The sequence below is a fragment of the Haliaeetus albicilla genome, chromosome 8 (assembly GCF_947461875.1).
Source record: "Haliaeetus albicilla chromosome 8, bHalAlb1.1, whole genome shotgun sequence".
Taxonomy (NCBI): domain Eukaryota; kingdom Metazoa; phylum Chordata; class Aves; order Accipitriformes; family Accipitridae; genus Haliaeetus; species Haliaeetus albicilla.
Window position 1 is genome coordinate 39858407 of NC_091490.1, and position 16966 is coordinate 39875372.

General features: G+C 54.1%; 1 protein-coding gene across 3 annotated transcripts in view; it reads left to right on the forward strand.

Annotated features, from left to right (window-relative positions):
• The window catches only part of CSNK1G2 (casein kinase 1 gamma 2), a 46424-nt gene that overhangs the window by 20356 nt on the left and 9102 nt on the right, over positions 1-16966 (forward strand). For 2 of the 3 annotated variants that reach the window (XM_069790125.1, XM_069790127.1), the window contains exon 2: positions 9101-9600. In XM_069790125.1, coding sequence (XP_069646226.1) covers positions 9414-9600 — 187 coding nt within the window. In that variant the 5' untranslated portion in view covers positions 9101-9413. Of the gene's footprint in view, positions 1-8110; positions 8130-9100; positions 9601-16966 lie in introns of those variants that run through there. The other variant, XM_069790126.1, reaches the window with a different exon arrangement.

A 16966-nucleotide genomic window follows, 5' to 3' on the forward strand; every position in this document is an offset into this window, starting at 1 on the left:
ACAAGGATGCTAGGATCATGTTGGATTAAAAGCTTTGCTGCCACAGTTTAGGGGTTTTGTGGGTTTGTTGGGTTTTTTTTGTTGGTGGTTTGTTTTTGGTTTTGGTTTTTTTTTCCCCTGAACACTAGAAGAAATTCTGGTAGAAATGTTAGCCTTTGCTTTATTCTTTTTTTTTGTTTTTGTTTTCAAGAAACAACCTGGATGGGGGGAAAAAAACCCGGCATGTTTTGGACAAACAGCCCTTGCAGATTTCCTAATTGTAAACATTGTGGGGCCAAAAGTGAAGCCACGCTGTGGTGTCTCTGTTTGCTGGAGGGGGACATCAGCTGCAACCATTCCCGTGTCGAAGGGGAAACTGCTTCAAACATTCCTGGTACAGTGACCATGGTGATAGGACTGCATCTGCTGTGTAACTGATGACTCAGTTTGATAGCACTGTAGAGACGTGAACTGATGTCCATGTTTGTGCGATGAGGGATGCAGCGGCTTGTAAGGAAGCAGCCAGGGAGATGGGCTGTAGGCCTTCAGATGAGGGCTGCTCTTTGGGATGAGCAGGCTGGCGGGCTTGGCATGAGGATCCAAAAAGTAGATTTGTGATGGTTGGATATTCCCCACTGCTAAGGCTGATGACCTCACGTGTGGGCAGCAGGAGCGCAGGTATGGTGGGTGGATTTCATGGGATGGTGTTGCTGTTCAGTAGGGGAGTTTCTTCAGTCAGTTACTGGGTTCTTGTCTTTTCCCTGAAGGATGCCTTGGAGGAGGCAGGGGGAAGGTTGCTGAGCTCTAAGCACTGTTCAAAAGCTGAGAGAGCGCCAAGCATCTCCCAGGGGACCTCAAATGGACAAGGCAGATGTGGGGGAGTTGTTATCCCAGTGTAATGGCTGGGATGTGAAGGGCCAGGAAGTCAGTATATGCCCAAATCACCAGGGAGGTGGTGGCAGAGCTGAGAGCTCTCAAATCCTGGCCCTGAACTTGAACTGCGAGGCTCCCCCACCTCTCCAAATGTGCTGCACGTTACGCCTGGGTTCCCCAGTGGCTCTGCATCAGCAGTTAAGTAACAAACTATTTAACAAGAGCTTCCTGTTGTGCTGACACCAACATGAACGTACAAAGGAGGAAACAGAGTAAACAGAGCTGGGCTGGCTCCCGCCTCGCTGTAAGCTGGGAAAAGCATTGGGAGATTGCAAGGAGGCCTGGACACCATCTCTGCTTAACCTGACCCAGCTGGGGTTGGGGAATGATGTTCTCATGGCTGCAGTTAGCAGAAACTGCGCAGGCATTGTGCACTGATGGGAAAGCAGCTGCTTTCAGGACTTGCTGATTTTTAAGGGATTCCCTGGGACAGATAAAGTCCCTTTCACCCCCTGCCCTGTGGCTCCAACTCCTCTGCAGGGCCTGTCTCCTGCGAGATGCAGCCAGCCCTCCATCCTGACAGGGTTGGCACAACTCTCCTGTGCCACGGCAAGAGAGATGCTCACATCCAGAACTCCCTTCTCTGCTGGGTGCCTCAAGATCCTCAGTCAAAGTACTTGATCCCTCAAGAAAAGAGGAGATGGGGAGGAAATTGGGCCAGAACAAGTCAATCTGCCTTTGCCATAAGGAATGTCCTGCTGCCCTAGTAGGTTTGCTTGAGTCTCCTGTAACCAGAGCTGTAGCTGGTGGAGGTGGAAGGCAGAGTGAGCTCTGAGTGCTGCACAGCCCTGCTGCCTCTTCAGCCCACAGAGGAAACTTCCCTGGGTGGGGCTTAGGATGGGTTTTCTTCAAACAGCAAGGTTTTCCTCTTCCTCCTGGGGAAACAGCTTGATGCAGCTGGGGACGGCTCACCCCGTGGACTTGTGTCCAAGCTTCTTGGCATGTCTGCTCTGGGAAGGAGCTGTGGTGAGCTGCTGTGTCCAGCTTGGAGGAGAGGTGCGTGTCTCAGAGTGGAGGAAGCTCAGGAGATCCCTCTGGAGCCTGTTGCATCGCTGGAGCCTGGCAGCACAAGGCAGGAAGAGGAGCTTACACTTCCAGCTTACGACCTGCCTGTTGTACCTGTTGCCCAGGCAAAAGGCTGCTGCAAACTGCCCAAGTGCAAGTCTTGGAAGGACTCTTCATTAAAAAACAAAAAAAAAAAACAAAAACAAACAAAAAAAAAAACCCCAAACAAACAAAACCCCCCTCCTACCAGTTGTTTCCTCAAAAATCTACCCAGCATGGATTTTTCTCATAAATGTTAAGACTTGAGTCACAGGGAGCTTGGCAGCATGCTCTGGAGTGTGGTGCCATCTCTCCGAGGTAGAAGCAGGAGCAGGCTTATCACAGTGTCTGATGCGGCCGTCTCAAACCGGGCTTTCTCCAGTGGCACTGATGTGTGCGTGCACAGAGAGAAAAGGGAAGGAAAGCGGCCTGGGGAGCGGGTTCCTGGTACTGCTGCGGGGCTGGGAGTGAGTCACCCCCCAGCTTTACAGCTCTGTGTTGGTTATGGAAGAGAGGAGTTTTGAGCCTGTGAAGTTAAATTGGTGCAGAAGGTGTGTGAATGCTCCCACCTCAGTGTAAAGGTGGCCTAGTTTCAGTTTGCTTGTATTTTGTTCTTAAACATCAATTAAATAACAGTGGGTCAAGCTGGGTCTTTACACATGTGTATGCATGTGCTTGCTCTTGCTCCAGTACAGGTTGTCTGGTTATACTAGTCACGTTGGCTGTCTTGCAAGAGATGCTTGCATTGGGCTTGGACAAATATTGTTTGAACACGAAATTTCCAGATGAGAAGTAGTTGCATTATTTTTACATCTTGGAAAATAATGTGATAGCTGTATGGACAGGCTTTTCCTTGAAGCTTTCAGCTATTGAAAGAGCAGAAGTGAGGAGCTTCAGCCCAGAGGGACAAACCCAGCCAGCTCGGCAGAGCACAGGACACTGCAGACCCAGCGAGACAGGTTTCTGCACTGGAACATTCCTTTCCTCTTGGTCCAGAGTAAATTTAGTGGGAGAAAGTAACTTTATGGCCAGCTTCTGTCCTTTGGAGCAGCTGGAATAGCCTTTGTCCGCAAGTTGTTCCTCCAGCCTGCGTTGGTAAAGTTGTTCCAGCCACAGGCAGGCATGGGAACAGCGGCCCTGTGGAGGATGCAGGTGTGGGCCCAAACCTCCATCTCATGTGGACCTTTTGTACTCCTACAATTCACAGCATCAGGCTGGAATAAGTTTGGTGGGTTTTTTTTCCCCTCCTTCAACATCTGTTTCTAATTCTGTAGCTGCTCACACCCCAGGTGAGTTGTTCCCCTCCTGAGTCTGCTTGACCTGGAAGGCCCCTAATCAGAGCCATGCATGAGTAGCAAGAGTTGTCCTGTTTGTCTTGGGTCTCTGGAGGCCTCATGTAGGGTGTGGGGTGGATGGAGAGGGCCCCAGCAGCACTGTGATGGTGCCTGGAGGCTGATCTCCATAGTGCTCATGCATCTGCATGCTGCTTAAAATCTGGAGGCTTCAGGCAGCCCCGTTGCCTTTCTGCTCACTGAGGTCTTGGAGGGTGCCTGCGAAGGGATGCCTTGGTTCTCCTGCCCTCCTACAGGAGGAGGGAGCTGCCCCATGTCCCTCCAGCACCACCTGTCCCACCTCTGGCTTGACTGTACCCATTCCAGGGGTCTCCTGTGGGAAGCCTGGTGAGACTTTCCATCACCCCTCATTTTAGGAAACCTCTGTGTCGTGGCACAGCTTTTCCCTGTTTCATCATGAGCGGGGTTGGCTGCCAACACTGAAGACTGGAATGCATTTTTAAACTACAAACCTTTGTAGATGTCATCTGGGACCGTCTGCAGCTTGCTTTAAAGATGTTGGATCTTGCTTTGTTTTAAGACTTTTGATCTCCTTGTAAGAAAAGACGACCTGCCTTCTAAACTTTTAAAATTTATTGGGTTTTGGTTTCAGCTGTGTAAGGCCACCGGTTGCTTTTTGGTCTGGATTTTGTATTGGGAGCCAGCTGATGGGTCATCCTTTGGGACATCAGGGTATTTGTGATTATTTTTAGCTTTTAATTGGCAGTGATCTGTACTCAGAGCTGTGTAGTGTCAAGGGCTTTTCTTTTTTGTGCTCTCAAGAAGCTTTCCTTTCTCTTTCATCTGGATGCAGCTGTGTTTCTCTTTCGTTCGCAAAGCACAGAGTACATGAGGAAACCGGCTTCAAGTACTCATCCCAAAGGCTTGCGGAGATCAGGGCTCAGTACAGTCAAGCCTCCGTGGCTGGGGGTAGCATCACACCTGCCTGGGGGAGCCGGCTGGTCCAGGACACCTGGACTCTGTTCCAAGAAGTGCCATGGTCCTGCCCCCTGACCTTCACCAATCACTTCCCTGCTCTGGGCCGCTATTTTTTCCTCCTCTTCCCCTATTTGTCTTGCCCCATTTAATTGTAACCTCTTTTGGGCAGGAACACTGTGTGTATAAAGGGACTAGTACAATACCATCTGGGGCACATTGTTCAAGTCCTTTCTCGGCAGCCACAAGGTTTCACTATACAGGAAAGAAATTTTTAAAAACACAACTTTTCAGCATTTGATACTTGCAAATGTGGCCGGGAACTTCCCGAGCCTTGGTATTTCAGTCCAAGTCACAGGTCTCAGAGACAAGGGCTAGGACTAGAATCGCAGCTTTTTTCTTCTTTTTTTTTAAAAAACAAAAACAAAAAAACCAAAAACCCAACCACCCCCACCCCAATCCCTTTTTCTCACCCTTATGACTGCAGGGAAAAGCTTGTAAATGTGACTGGAGTAGACCTGGCATGCCCAAAACTAGATGGCAAATAAAAAGAACCCAGTATTTCAACAAAAACAACATGAACCCCTTCTTTGGCTTTAAAATGATTGCTTGAGTGTGTTTTTGCCCCCTTTATGGTACTTTCAGTGTTTTTGTTGTTCTGTTTTGGGGAGGAGCTGAAGTCGCTTACACTTGTCTGCAGTTCATTTCACTTTCAGGTTCCCTGGCTTGGAGCACTTGCACTGCAAACACTGCAGGGCAGTGCTTATTTGTTTTAAGACCACAGCTTGCTTTGGAATTTCTTCTACCACACTTCCGGCCAATTTATTTTTTTTCTTATTCATCCCCCTACCTCCCCTTCCCCCCAAAGAGAGAAAGAAGTTTTCTTAGTCTCATCTTGCATCAGATTTGATACCAGGCCAACTACTCCAGCCTAGAAGGTGCTTTTCTGAGGCTGCTTGCCTCAATGTGACCTTCTGGGTGAGGATTCCTGTTCAAAATGCAACAGTGTGCCATCGGTTTTCATCAGGGGCATCTTCCTCATGATGCTGTGACCCTGGGGTGGCAGGATGGGGCAGGTCTGGGTCCCCGTTGCCCATCCAGAGGCTGCTGTGTTTTAACAAACACAGGTTTTGCAGGGCTGTTTGCTCCAGAGCACTGAGAGTCCTGGGATTTTACCAAAGGTTTCTGTTTCTAATTAGGTTGTTCTCAATTTTAAAGGCCAGAGATCTCTTTATGGCACAGAGTGGAAAACCTGACCAGTCACTGACACCACACAGAGAGGTGGGTCCTGCTTTTGTACCGAGGTACAGAGAGCTGTTGCCTCTCCTTGACGCTCTACGGATGCGAAAATAGATTCCTCCCAGCCCTCAGCTCGTGGTGGCTCATTCACAGGGGAGGCTGGTGGGCAGAGTTTGGAGGAGCGTCACTTGCCCTGGCCTGACTCACACGGACGCGGTTCAGTGACTTCCTGCTGCTCTGACTGCCCAGCTTTGGAAAAGGGGGAATTTCAGTGCTGCAGCCGGCTGGCACGCAGCCCTGGCGCAGTGGTCGGTGCCATGGCCTTGCCAGTCGTTGCCCTGGCCCAGCTGCCTGAAATCGAGGTTTGGAGCCAGGCTCTTTTGGGAGGGCTGCTCCTGAGGCTGGGGCTTGCTGTGCAGGCAGGGCTGGAGAGTCATGCTACGCTGCTGCCTGCGTTTGTCTGGGCTGGGGGAAGACAGCACAGTCTCCTGGTGCTCGCAGGAAACAGTATTTATTTTTTTCCCTTCTGTTAGGGCTCTGTCTCACTCCATTGTCTGAAATTGCCTTGCAGAGACTGGCCCATAACTCTTTAAAAAAAAAAAAAAAAAAAAATCCCAAGTGTGGGGGCTGGAGCTCCCTCAGCTCTGGCTGTCGGCCGCCTGACTCTGCAAACAGTCTGGACCTGAAATCCCCTGGGACTGAACATAAAGGTCTGATTCAAAACGAAAACGGGGTATGAAGCAGTGTGGCCTGCGCATTGCCGGCTGCCTCCCCTTCCCTGGTGTGTGGCTGGAGCCACGTCTGGGCAAGGTGACTCCCGAAATGCCCGGGGAGAGCCACGCCCTGCTGCCTGCTCTGGGAGGTCACGGGGCAAATGGCTCCCTGGTGTCCTTGCCAGAGGCTGGCAGAGGTGGGAGAAGCGTGAGACGCACGGGAGGGCACCGCCATGCGCTGAACCCGGAACGGAAATTATTGGGGGAGCAAAGAATGAGCAGGATATCACGTGTTGGCCGTGTGCGCTCTGGGCTGGGGGAGAACAAAGCTCAGGGAAGCCCTGCTCTGCTGCCGCTCCCACCCGGCTTCCTGCTGGCACGGGATGGAGACCGCTGGCTGCCGGGGGAAGGGAGCGTCAGGGCAGGAGCTGGCCCGCAGCTGCCCGCGTGGCCTTCAGAGAAGTTGGAAGGCTCTGCGTGCCTCAGTTTCCCTCGGCTGAGATGTGCTGTGTGCAGCAGGATGGTCCCCAGGTGTTGGCCTGCCAGTGGTGGCCTTGGAGGGCTAGGCTGCTCTGTGCTGGGGCTGCTGTGCTCTAGGGATGCTCTGGAGGTGTTGGCCTGGAGGATGGTGCCTGTGGGGGAAGGAGGGGGCTCCCATCCCATGTGAAAGCCTCGTTCCCCCAGTACCTGAACAGGCAGGTGTCCCACATGCAGATGGGTGTCATGCACCCACAACAGCCCTGAGGAGCTGGGCCAGCATGCTGCACCTTCGGTGCCTGCAGTTCCGGTCCCTCTTGGAGAGCAGCGGCGTTTTGCCAGCATGCTGTGGACAGAGTGTGGTGGTCCCTGGTGAGGATTTGGTGTCAGGAGAGGACTGGGAGCGGGGCAGCCCCAGGGAGCAGCTCCCCTGCCCACAGACTGTTACAGAGCCAGTCCTTCCCCCATGCTGAGCTCTGGCTTGGGTGTCTTTTCTCCCTCGGTTGCTCTTAGACCCTCCCCCACTTCCCCCCATGCACCCTTCAGCACAAGAAGGCTTTTTTTTTGTTATTAATAGCTATTGAGAGCCAATAAAAGTTTTACGGGTTTGGCCAGGCGTCAGGACTTGCAGTGTGCTCATTTCCTGGAGTCTGAGCGCTGGAGGGGTGTGGGTTTGCTTGTTTAACCCGCAGGTAATGAGGCCATGGCAGCAAGGGCTCTTGGTGGGCATCATGGGACCCCAGAGGGGAGCAGAGGAAGGTGGTGAGAGGGAGAGCTGGGCCAGGGGAGGTGGGCAGGGAGGGGTGGGGGCTGCCTCCCACCTCGGCTCACTCAAAATGCAGCACGGGCTGAGCTGGGAGCAAAACCAGAGATGATGAATGCTGGGGGTAAAGTGGGGCTTGCATGTGTTGGTCTGTCTGTCTCTCACATGGCCTCCCAGCGTGCACCCGGCTCTGCGCTTTCCAGCCCGTGTTTAGCTTCCTGGCTGTCCTGCTCCTGGCACACTCTGGCTGCCTCCCGCACAGGCGTCCCTGCAAGGAGGGACTGAGCCTGACCTCCCCCCAGGCAGCTCCACTGGGAGTCCTGGATGGAGGGAGAGCATGGCTCTGAGCACGGAGCTGGTCGATGGTACTTGTTATCCCACCCCTCTGGAAGGGAGCAGGGGTCTGATTTGGCCTCAGTGTTGGGCTGTAGTTGTGTGAACACACTCAGCTGCATGGGGGTGCTTGTGCAGAGCCAATGTCACAGAATAGTTTGGATTAGAAGGGACCTTTAAAGGTCATCTAGTCCAACCGCCTTGCAATGAGCAGGGGTGCGCACATTGGAAGGAGCTCCCTGGTTCAAGGGTCTGAGCTGAGTCCTGCCTGTTTGCAGGGGCTGAGGGGAACCCCGAGTTACTCCACCCCGAGTTACTCCACCACCAGCGCAGGGCTTCCCGCTAGCCTCACTGGGAAGTGCTGGGAGCTGCACACATGAGGTAGGCAAGGTGCTGCACAGCCATCGGTTACTTTCAGCGAGTGTCACAGTGGCTTTTGCCCAGCCTGCAGCCAGCAGCCCTGTTGGCCACTGTGCCTTGCTCCAAGCTTTGCACGTAAAATCAAGGTAGGTTTGTGAGAGCAGAGGAAGAGGCAGCAATCGGGCGCTCGCCATGGAGGCGAGCAGGGGTGTTAGTAAGTCCTGGGTTTCTGTTTGCCAGTGTCTGTTTTACCCCAGCCTGGCAGGCCTGGGCAAGCTGTCATGGGAGCTCTGAGCATGGTCATTCCCCACACATGCACAGCTGCTTAGAAACCGTCTCCTCTCCCACGTGTCCTGGCGCAGAATCGCTGGCACAAAGGTCCAGGCCCAGCCGCAACGGAGGCTGGCGCTGGGGGGAAGAGCTCTGACTCAGCTGGCCACGACCTCTGGACCCACAGGGACCCTCCCAGCAAGCAGCCATCGGGGATGAACATCCTCTTTTCAGTTCATAGGAAATTGCACGCCTGGCGTAGTTTGCCCCCTAACGCAGTGGTTTATGTGTGTCCTCTGCTCTTGGGGACTCTCAGGTCTGACCAGTGGCAGCCTGGTCCCAAGTGCCTCGGCTGGTGCCTCCAAAGGTCTCCCTGCTGCCAGCAGCCCTTGCCTGTGGGGACATTGTTCTCCCCACGTGACTCTGCTGGCTCTGACCTGGAGATGCTCATCAAGCGTTTCACCTCCTGCCCTGGCCAGACTTTTATTTATTTATTTATGCTAGCATCTTAGACGTGGGGCACCCTGCAATGGTCCTGATACCCCAGCTTCTCCCACCTCTCAGTTGCAGCATTGTTCATCCTTGTGGGAGTTACTTGTAACGCAGGGAAGGTGTTGGAGGGCCTCTGTGGAGCTGGGGGCGGGAGCCTGGAGCCCACAACCCCCTGTTGTCCTCTGCCTCCTATTTTCCTTGTGCTAATTTTCTCCCTTTCCTTTCTGCAGCTGGGAGACTGAGGAGCCACGCTGGGAGGACCCTCTCCGCAGGATGTTCTCTCCACCAAAGAACTCCCTGTAACAGGCGATGATGACAATCCCGGCAGGACCTTGGAAAGCACTAAGATTTCAGTAGCCCAGCACCCGTGGGTGGCCGCTTATCCCTCCTTCTCCACGCCCTGTCCTCCCGTCACTCACCGCGATGGTGTATTAACCAAGAAAAGCCCTGCTTCTTTTCTTCTCCTCATCCCTCAACTTTCGGCAGCTCTGGGATTTGTATGGCAGCAGCGTAACCGTGGAGAGGCCGGGGTATCACAAACTTATGGATTTTGATAAGAGAGGAGGGAAAGGGGAGCTGGAGGAAGGTAAAAGGATGTCCAAGACAGGTGGAGGAAGGAGCAGTCATGGAAGCCGGAGTACTGGAACCAACTCGGGAGTCTTAATGGTGGGTCCCAACTTCCGGGTCGGCAAGAAGATTGGATGCGGCAATTTTGGGGAGCTCCGTCTAGGTGAGAAGGTTCTTCTTCTGTCCTCACTATACTACTTGTGCAGGGATTGCCCTGGCATCCAGCTCCTGCAGCAGGAGGAGCTGGCACATGCCTGTGACCATCAGCACAAAGGGTGTTGACTGGCCATACAGTGCTGAAGCATTGCAGGTTGTAGGTAGCCCTTGTTTCCTTTGCAGAGTGTTCTTTTCCTCAGCCCCTTCACGCTGTGCTTGATCTTTCAAAGCCCATCACAGCCTGAAGGACTGATTGCAGAGGTGTTTCCCATCTCCTCTCCATACCTGTTGCTCTTCAGGTTTGTCAGGGAAAGCATTACAGTTCAGTCCTGTCTGTTGGAAGTGGTGGTGGCCCACACAGGCCTGGGTGTTCCCCCAGTCCAGGTACACTTGGTGAGTAATGTTTCACGAGATGCCACTGTGTGGTCACCAGATCTCGTGCCCACTTGTGCACAGGGTGCTGCCCTCCCACTGTGCCACGTGCTTAGGAGAGTAGATGGAGATGGGGGCCTGTGGGGTGTTTGCTTTGCTGGGGCAAACATCTGGGGAAGAGAGTCAGTATTTTATCCTGGGTAAATTCTCCAGTTGTTGAAACTGGTTGTTTCAGAGTCTCTCCTAAAATTTTATGCAGGAGAGAGAGAAAGGGCTGAATAAAACCCAAGCACCTTCCATGGTCACTTTCCATTTTGAACCAAGTTTATCAGGAAACAGTTCAAGCAAACTCTTGTGTAGAGGGTGGGTAGGTTGCTCCACTCCCAAGGACTCGGCATGCCCCAGGAGGCTTTCATCAAGCTGTTCACTCTTTGGTTGGCATCAGGCAGCTGGGAGAGGCCTGGCAGTGCCAGGCACTGCTGTGCCAGCAGTGCAGTCTGGATGTCTCCAGGAATGCACATTGGACATGTTGATGGAGTCTCTGCCAGGCGGAGCGTTGGCCTTGGCTGCGAGTGCTATGGGAACGGGCTTGTGCCCTAGGAAGAGGGAAGAGAGCCGGTCCCCAGAGCAGGCTGGGAGCTTGACAGCTGTAGGCCTTGTTGCTCCACAATATTTTAAGCAGCGCCTTTTCAAACCAAGCTCTGAGCTAAACCTGCAGTAAATGTGGTCGTCTTGGCTGGCTGTTTGCGTGCAAAAGGAGCAGGAGGTGGGAGGCTGTTGGGAGGCGCAGCCGGCAGCCCTGGCTCAGGCACCCGTGCAGAGGGTGGGGTGAGTTTACCCACCTTGCTGTGCCGCCTCTGTCTGTGGGGAGTTAATGTTAGCTCTTCCCAGCACGACAGACTGGCTGGTGCCAGGCTAAACTGTCCTGTTCCTGAACTCCCCGATGGGATTGCCGCTTAATTGCAGAGCTTGGGAAGATGTTCTGTTTTAAAATCCAACCAAGTGGTTCTCGTATTCAGCAACGGAGGGTCTGTCTCTCCCGGTGTCGTGAAGTGCTCTGACCCTTCCTCCAGACTGAGGTATTGTGGAAGGAGAGGTATTTAGGGATTTTGCCACACCAGCTGCTCCTTTCACTACCCAGGTGGATCTGGACAGCCCCTGGGGATGCTGCACCTCCTGCTGCCAGGGCCTCCCTGCAGGGCTGGCTGGGAGGGGGTGGACAGAGGTCTCTGAGCCGTGCAGGGTCTACCTGGGTCCTTCCACCTCCTTTTCCCTGCTTGCCCATGAATGTCCCACAGTGGGTACGTGTTTCTGGGCGAGCTGTTTTCCGAGATCCTGCTCTAGGCAGGAGTCTGAAACAACTGGGGCTCTGGCTGTTGCTTTGTCTGGCGTGCTCAGCGCCGGGGGTCGGTGTGACCCCCTGCCTTGGCCTCCCCCTCGCTTTTTGAGGACTGCACCGAGGTGGACACAAGTCTAGCATGGATCTGAGGAGTGTCTGTGAAACTGGCAGTCTGGGTTGCTCAGAGCAGAGCTGCTGCGGGGACGTGGAAGCAGTTGGGCTCAGTTTGCTCATGGCTGAAGGGACAAGCAATGAGCGCTTGCTCTGGGGCTCTGCAGTGGTCAATTATTGCTGTGAGAGTTTGTCCTTGCCACGAGCAAAAGAAGCTTCTAGTCTCTTCACGTGGTTTTCCCCTGCCCTGTCACACCCTATAGTGCCTGGCCATAACATAGTAAAGGCCTGAGCACAAGATCTCATCACAGCAGTGGAAGCCACAGCTATGTGGCTTTTCTCCTAAAATCGCATCTCTGTTCCTTAGGTGTGCCTCTGAGCTGCGTCAGGGCTCAGGAATGCTTTCAGGACTTCACAGAAAGTAGGGATTCCTCCAACTGCAGATGAATGGCAAGGGACCAGAGGGATCCTGCTGTGAAGTGGTGGCATGAGCAGGAATGCTCCCCAGCTGTTGCTGGCCACTCAGTTTTCCCCTGTGAATGGAGTATTCGCACTCAAGGCAGGCTGGATGCAGAGGCAAAAGTGTAGCTTAGTGTTTAAAAGCTCCCAAATCTTCTTTGGACTTTTTTCTTTCATAAAAAAAACCCAGGAGATCTTGCAAAAACATGCTAGGAGGCGACTCCTCCAGCTCCCAGCGGTGGGGGATGGAGGAAGATGAAGTTGTCTTCCTGAAACAGGTAACACCTTGCCCAATTTCGTCACTGCGCTGAGAGGCAGGTGCTGATCTGTCGTTCTGGGTGCCTCAGCTCAGCTGCCCCAGATCGAGACAAGTGTCCTCTGAGGTGCGGAGGTGTCCAAAATCAAAAGTGATTTGTTTAAAAATAAAATTTAAAAAAAATTGGCGAAAGGCATTTTTGGGAAGCCAGAAGGGGAATGACTTGGGCAGGAGTTCTTGGCTGCCAGAGCCATGCTTGGATCCTGCCACTCCGGCTTCGTGCTGGCCTTGGCGTCCTGGGTGATACACAAACGTAGTGCCAGTCCCTGTCCCAGTCAGGCAGCACTGCTGATCAGTTCCTCGCTGTACGAGCGTGACTGGAGAGCTGAGCTGGGAGCTGGAGTGGGGTGGCTGCCCCAGTCCTCTGGTGCATGGGGTTTGGGGGGGAACCATGTGGGTGTTTAGATCATCCAGGTGGTGGGTCCTGTTACCTCCTGGTTACCATGTCCTGGTGCTTCACCCTGGGCTGGGCAGGGCACCGTGCCCCGGCCAGCACATCCAAAGTGCTTGTTCTTCCCCCTGCCAGCCTGCAGCTGTGGATGAATGCCAGCCCAGCTCCTCCTGGGGCTTTCCACAGGCAGCCCTGGGCAGCACCCGCTGCGTGCACTCCCCCGAGCTCACCCCTGCCCTGGCTGGGCAGCACCCCTGCCCATGTGCTGCATGCAGCCAGCCCGCCTCCGTGCCAGGGCTGAATGCTGCCCTCTGAAACTCAAGGCAGGAGGAAACTGGTGGCAGCAAGGGGTGACTGGAGCGTGGCTGGTGGCTCGTGTGCCCTGGCACTGGGCTATGGCCGAGTGGCGGGAGCCTGCAGCCTCCTGCCTCTGCCAGCTCCCTGTACCCCTGGGAGCGAGGCCAGCACGTACTGCTTGCAGCGAGGGTTTGTTGGAGCTGGCCTCTCTTAGCAGCTCCTCAGTGGTGCTTTGGGGTGGGCTGGGATAGGGGGAGAGAAGGAAAATCCAGACATTGACCAGAAAGGTCAAAAATAAGCCCAAAGCACCTGGGTGGTGTGCAAGACCCTTTCCCTGAGCTCTGCCTGGTGCTGGGCTGCCTCAGACCTGCACTTTGGAGCTAGCAGCTGCTGTTTGTCCAGCCATGCTGCCTGGGCAGGGGCCTCCCTGATGGCCCCCTCCTGAGCCTGGCCTGAGGCCGATGCTCAGCCCAGGAGTGGGGTATGGGGAGGGATGGGGACCCAGCAGAGGCTGCTGCTTCTGTTATTCCTGCAGTAAACTTCTGCAAATGTGCTTTTTGCCCCTTTCCTGTGCTCACCCCTCTCCCCCAGTCTGGTGCATTCATTTCTAATGGTAGCTTGGAAACACAATGTCTGTTTTCCTTCAAAGTTAAAAGCTGGAAATTAACTTATTTTTAAAAAAGTAAAACCAGCATTTTGGAAGGAATTGAATGGTGGGGGGGGAGGTCCTTGTGCAGTGTATGAGCCAGCAGCAGGTCACTACTACAGCTGGGCTGGGGCCATGTCCCAGCTGAATGGTCACTTGTGAGTGCTGGGGACATTCCCAAGCTCTCTTGAGCTGTGGCTCTCACCCCTGGCCTGAAGCCTCCTGTGTACTTGCAATGGGTTACTTCTTGGGGGCCACAAAAAATATCTTCAGAGAATGCAGGCTGGGGTCAGCATGCTGCACATGACACCCTTCTCTCTTTGGCTCGGCAGAGACCTCCGTACATGTGCATGTGTGGTGAAGGGCTCAGCCACCTCTAAAAGGCGGCTGGCTGGTCAGAGCTGCAGACCCGCCACACGCTGGAGGCAGCTCATGGCTGTCTTTGGAGTAGGCTGTGGGAGAGCAGAGCCCACACGCTGCCTGCCAACTGTTCCTCTTGCCTCCCTTGCTAATGGCTCACGCTTGTTTTTCCTCTTGGTCTTTCACAGCCTCCTCTAGAGGAAGGTCAAACTCCAAAATAACTTCTTCTTTTTTTTTTTTTTTTTTTATTCCAATGGTATTAAAACCCAATGCTCCAAGGAACTGTCAGTACTTGGACTGATGCAGCTGGTGTTGCTGGGGCTGCGGTGCTTGCAGTGCTGGGCTGGTGCCCGGCCGCCTTCGCACAGAGCTGCCTTCTCCTGCACTCCTCGACTGCATTGCCTGGGGACCAGAGAAGCCAAATTGCTGGTCCCAGTGCCTAGACACAACTCCATGCTCCTGCTGCAACCAGGGCTGTAGTGGAGAGGCTCCCGGCATGGTCAGTGTGGTGCTGTGCCCCACGCTGTGCCACGACCAAGGGGCAGCACCAGGCAGAGGGGCTGGCACAGGGGAAGCCATTTGGATGGGGATCTGGTTGGGAGCCCGGCACAGAGCCCGGCTCCTCCTCAGGCCACCATGATGTGCAGGAGCAGGTGCTGAACTCCACTGCTGCCAAATCCGCCTTCGCGAGGGAGATGATTTGGGTGTTAGCGCAGGGTTAAGAGAAAGCCACAGCCACGTCCGGCTTTTAAACACGATAGGGACCCCAGGTCTGGCCACCTCCTCTTGGCTATGATCAGACATGCCGAGTCTTGCAGGTGTTGGCAGCTGGATTCAGAGGTGCCGCCAGCACTGAGCAGGGCAAAGGCCTCTCTGCAAATGCAAATATTTGCTTTCTGCCGCCCATCTTGATGCTTTTCTCTTTTTTTTTTTTCTTTCAAAAGCACATTTTCTTCTATGAATCCTGCAGTGCTGCCTGCTTGAGTCCTCCCCGGGGCGGTCCATAGACTCCAACACATTTTAGGTGTTAAAGTTATCATCGTTAGTGAGCGCTCAGCGGAGCGGGCAGCATGGGGGCGGCCATGGGAGCTGCTCCAGGAGCTGGAGTGGGGAGTTCGCCAGCATAGGCTGGGCCCTGCTGGGGGAAGGACCCCACAGCCCTCTCTCCTTGCTCTTTCACTTTTTCTTTCCTGTTGCTTTGTTTTTCTTCATGATAGGCCAGTTCTGCTCTTTGCACGTTCTTTTGTCAGGGAAGAGGATGGTGGTGGTTAGACAGCAGCAATGATCCATGCTTTCTCTGCTCCCCCATCTTTTCTATCAGCTTTGTCCAAGCCCTCTGAGCATTACAGGAAGGGAGGATCCATGGGGATATCAAATGATTTGGACTTGTTTCTTGGGCTGGGAGAGGGCTGCCAGCTCCCAGAGCATTTTTGCGGGTAGCTTTCTCTGCCAGCAAGCCACAGGGGGGCCAGCGTGGTGGGGACAGGACAGATGCCATGTAACAGGGACGGGGTGGACCTCACCCAGCACAGCACTGCTGCGGATGCTCCTGCCTCCTTCCATTCTCCCTCCCTACTGTGCTGAGCCATTTTTGCAGTGCACCTCTGGCAGGGTGGCAGGTATCCTGCCGTGGGTCTTTTTTCCCTCTTTAGACCCAGCCTAACCTCAGGGAGAATCCAGCTGAGTTTTTTGGTTGCACGTTACTGCCCTGAAGGCAGCAGTGATTTTTTTGGACTGAACTGTACAGCCCTGAGGCCAGAGCCCACCTTAGCTGGGGAGCACGTGGGGACCCTGTGCCACTGTCGCAGGCAGGGCCATGCCTGCCTGGCTGGGCTCTGCCTACCCCTGCATCTCAGCTGATGCATGTAGCTGTTTTGCTCTCCCTTGCAATTGTTTGCAAAACACAGAGGTCCTGGTGTGTGGAAGATAAGCTGCCTGCATGCACTTCTCCTGGCCGGCTTGCTGCCTTCTCTCCCTGTTAAGTCGTTGGGAGGTGACTGCTTATGGGAGGGGTGAGGGAGCTGCACTGGGGTCCATCAAGATTTCAGTTCTTCCCTGCCCCAATCAAGTTCCCAATGAACTGAGAGTTTCCTTGAGCTCTGGAGCCACGGATCTGGGGGATATCCTACCTCCTCCCCAACAAACGTCAGTCCGTGATGGGCCAAAAACCCTCAGTCTGGCATACGCTTGTGTTAGCCAGACATTTCTCCCTTGCAAATCACCTACTTCCTAATCGCTGTGAAGTGATTTGGTTTTGCAGAGGCAGGAGACAAAGTGGCTTGGCAGCAGTTCCCTGGGGTGGGAGAGGGTCAGCGAGGCAGCAGGATTGAGCCCCTCCTTGGCTGCAGAGCCCGTCCCTGGGAGGAGCCGCTCCATTAATATCTCCCATTCATCCCTCTTCCCGTAATCCTGCCGCTGACTCTGGCGCTCAGCAGCTGGCTCTGATGTCACCCGACGAGGATTTATTGCTGCTTCAGGTGGAGAGCAGCAGTCGGAGCAGATGAAATCTTATGCCAGGAGGAGCTTGTTCCCTGAGCAAATTGCTTGGAGAAAATCCGAGGAGACAGATGCAGCTCCATCAGATACGCACATGCCAGGCAGTGGGATCGCGTGTCTGCTGGCTCTGCGTGCAGTGGAAGGGAACCTGCTGCAGTTAACTCCCATCTCCCCGGTGTCATGAAGGGGCCTCAAATGTTTCTGTAAAACTCTTCAGTCTTTGCCTTTATGGACCTGGGGCAGAGATTGTACTGATGCTTCCCAGGTGTAACACCTTCCTCATGCCCTCCTGGCTCTCTGGGGTGAACAGGGTGATGTGCGGACACCGTTAGTTCAGCCTTTCTGTAGTTATGGGTGTGAAAACTCCTGTGAAGGTGCTGAGCTCTCTAGGAAGTCATTTACAGGGTTTTGAGGTAGCATGGCTGCCCTTTCAGCTCTCCTGAAGAGCTCCTGGAAGCAGTCGTCTGGCCTTCCCCACAGCACATCGGTGCCATCAGCTCCTCCTCGTATAGTCTGGGCCATGCTGTGGGTCTGCTTCTGGCTTCCCCTGCACCCTTGGGTGGGTGGGAGCATCCCGAAGGATGAG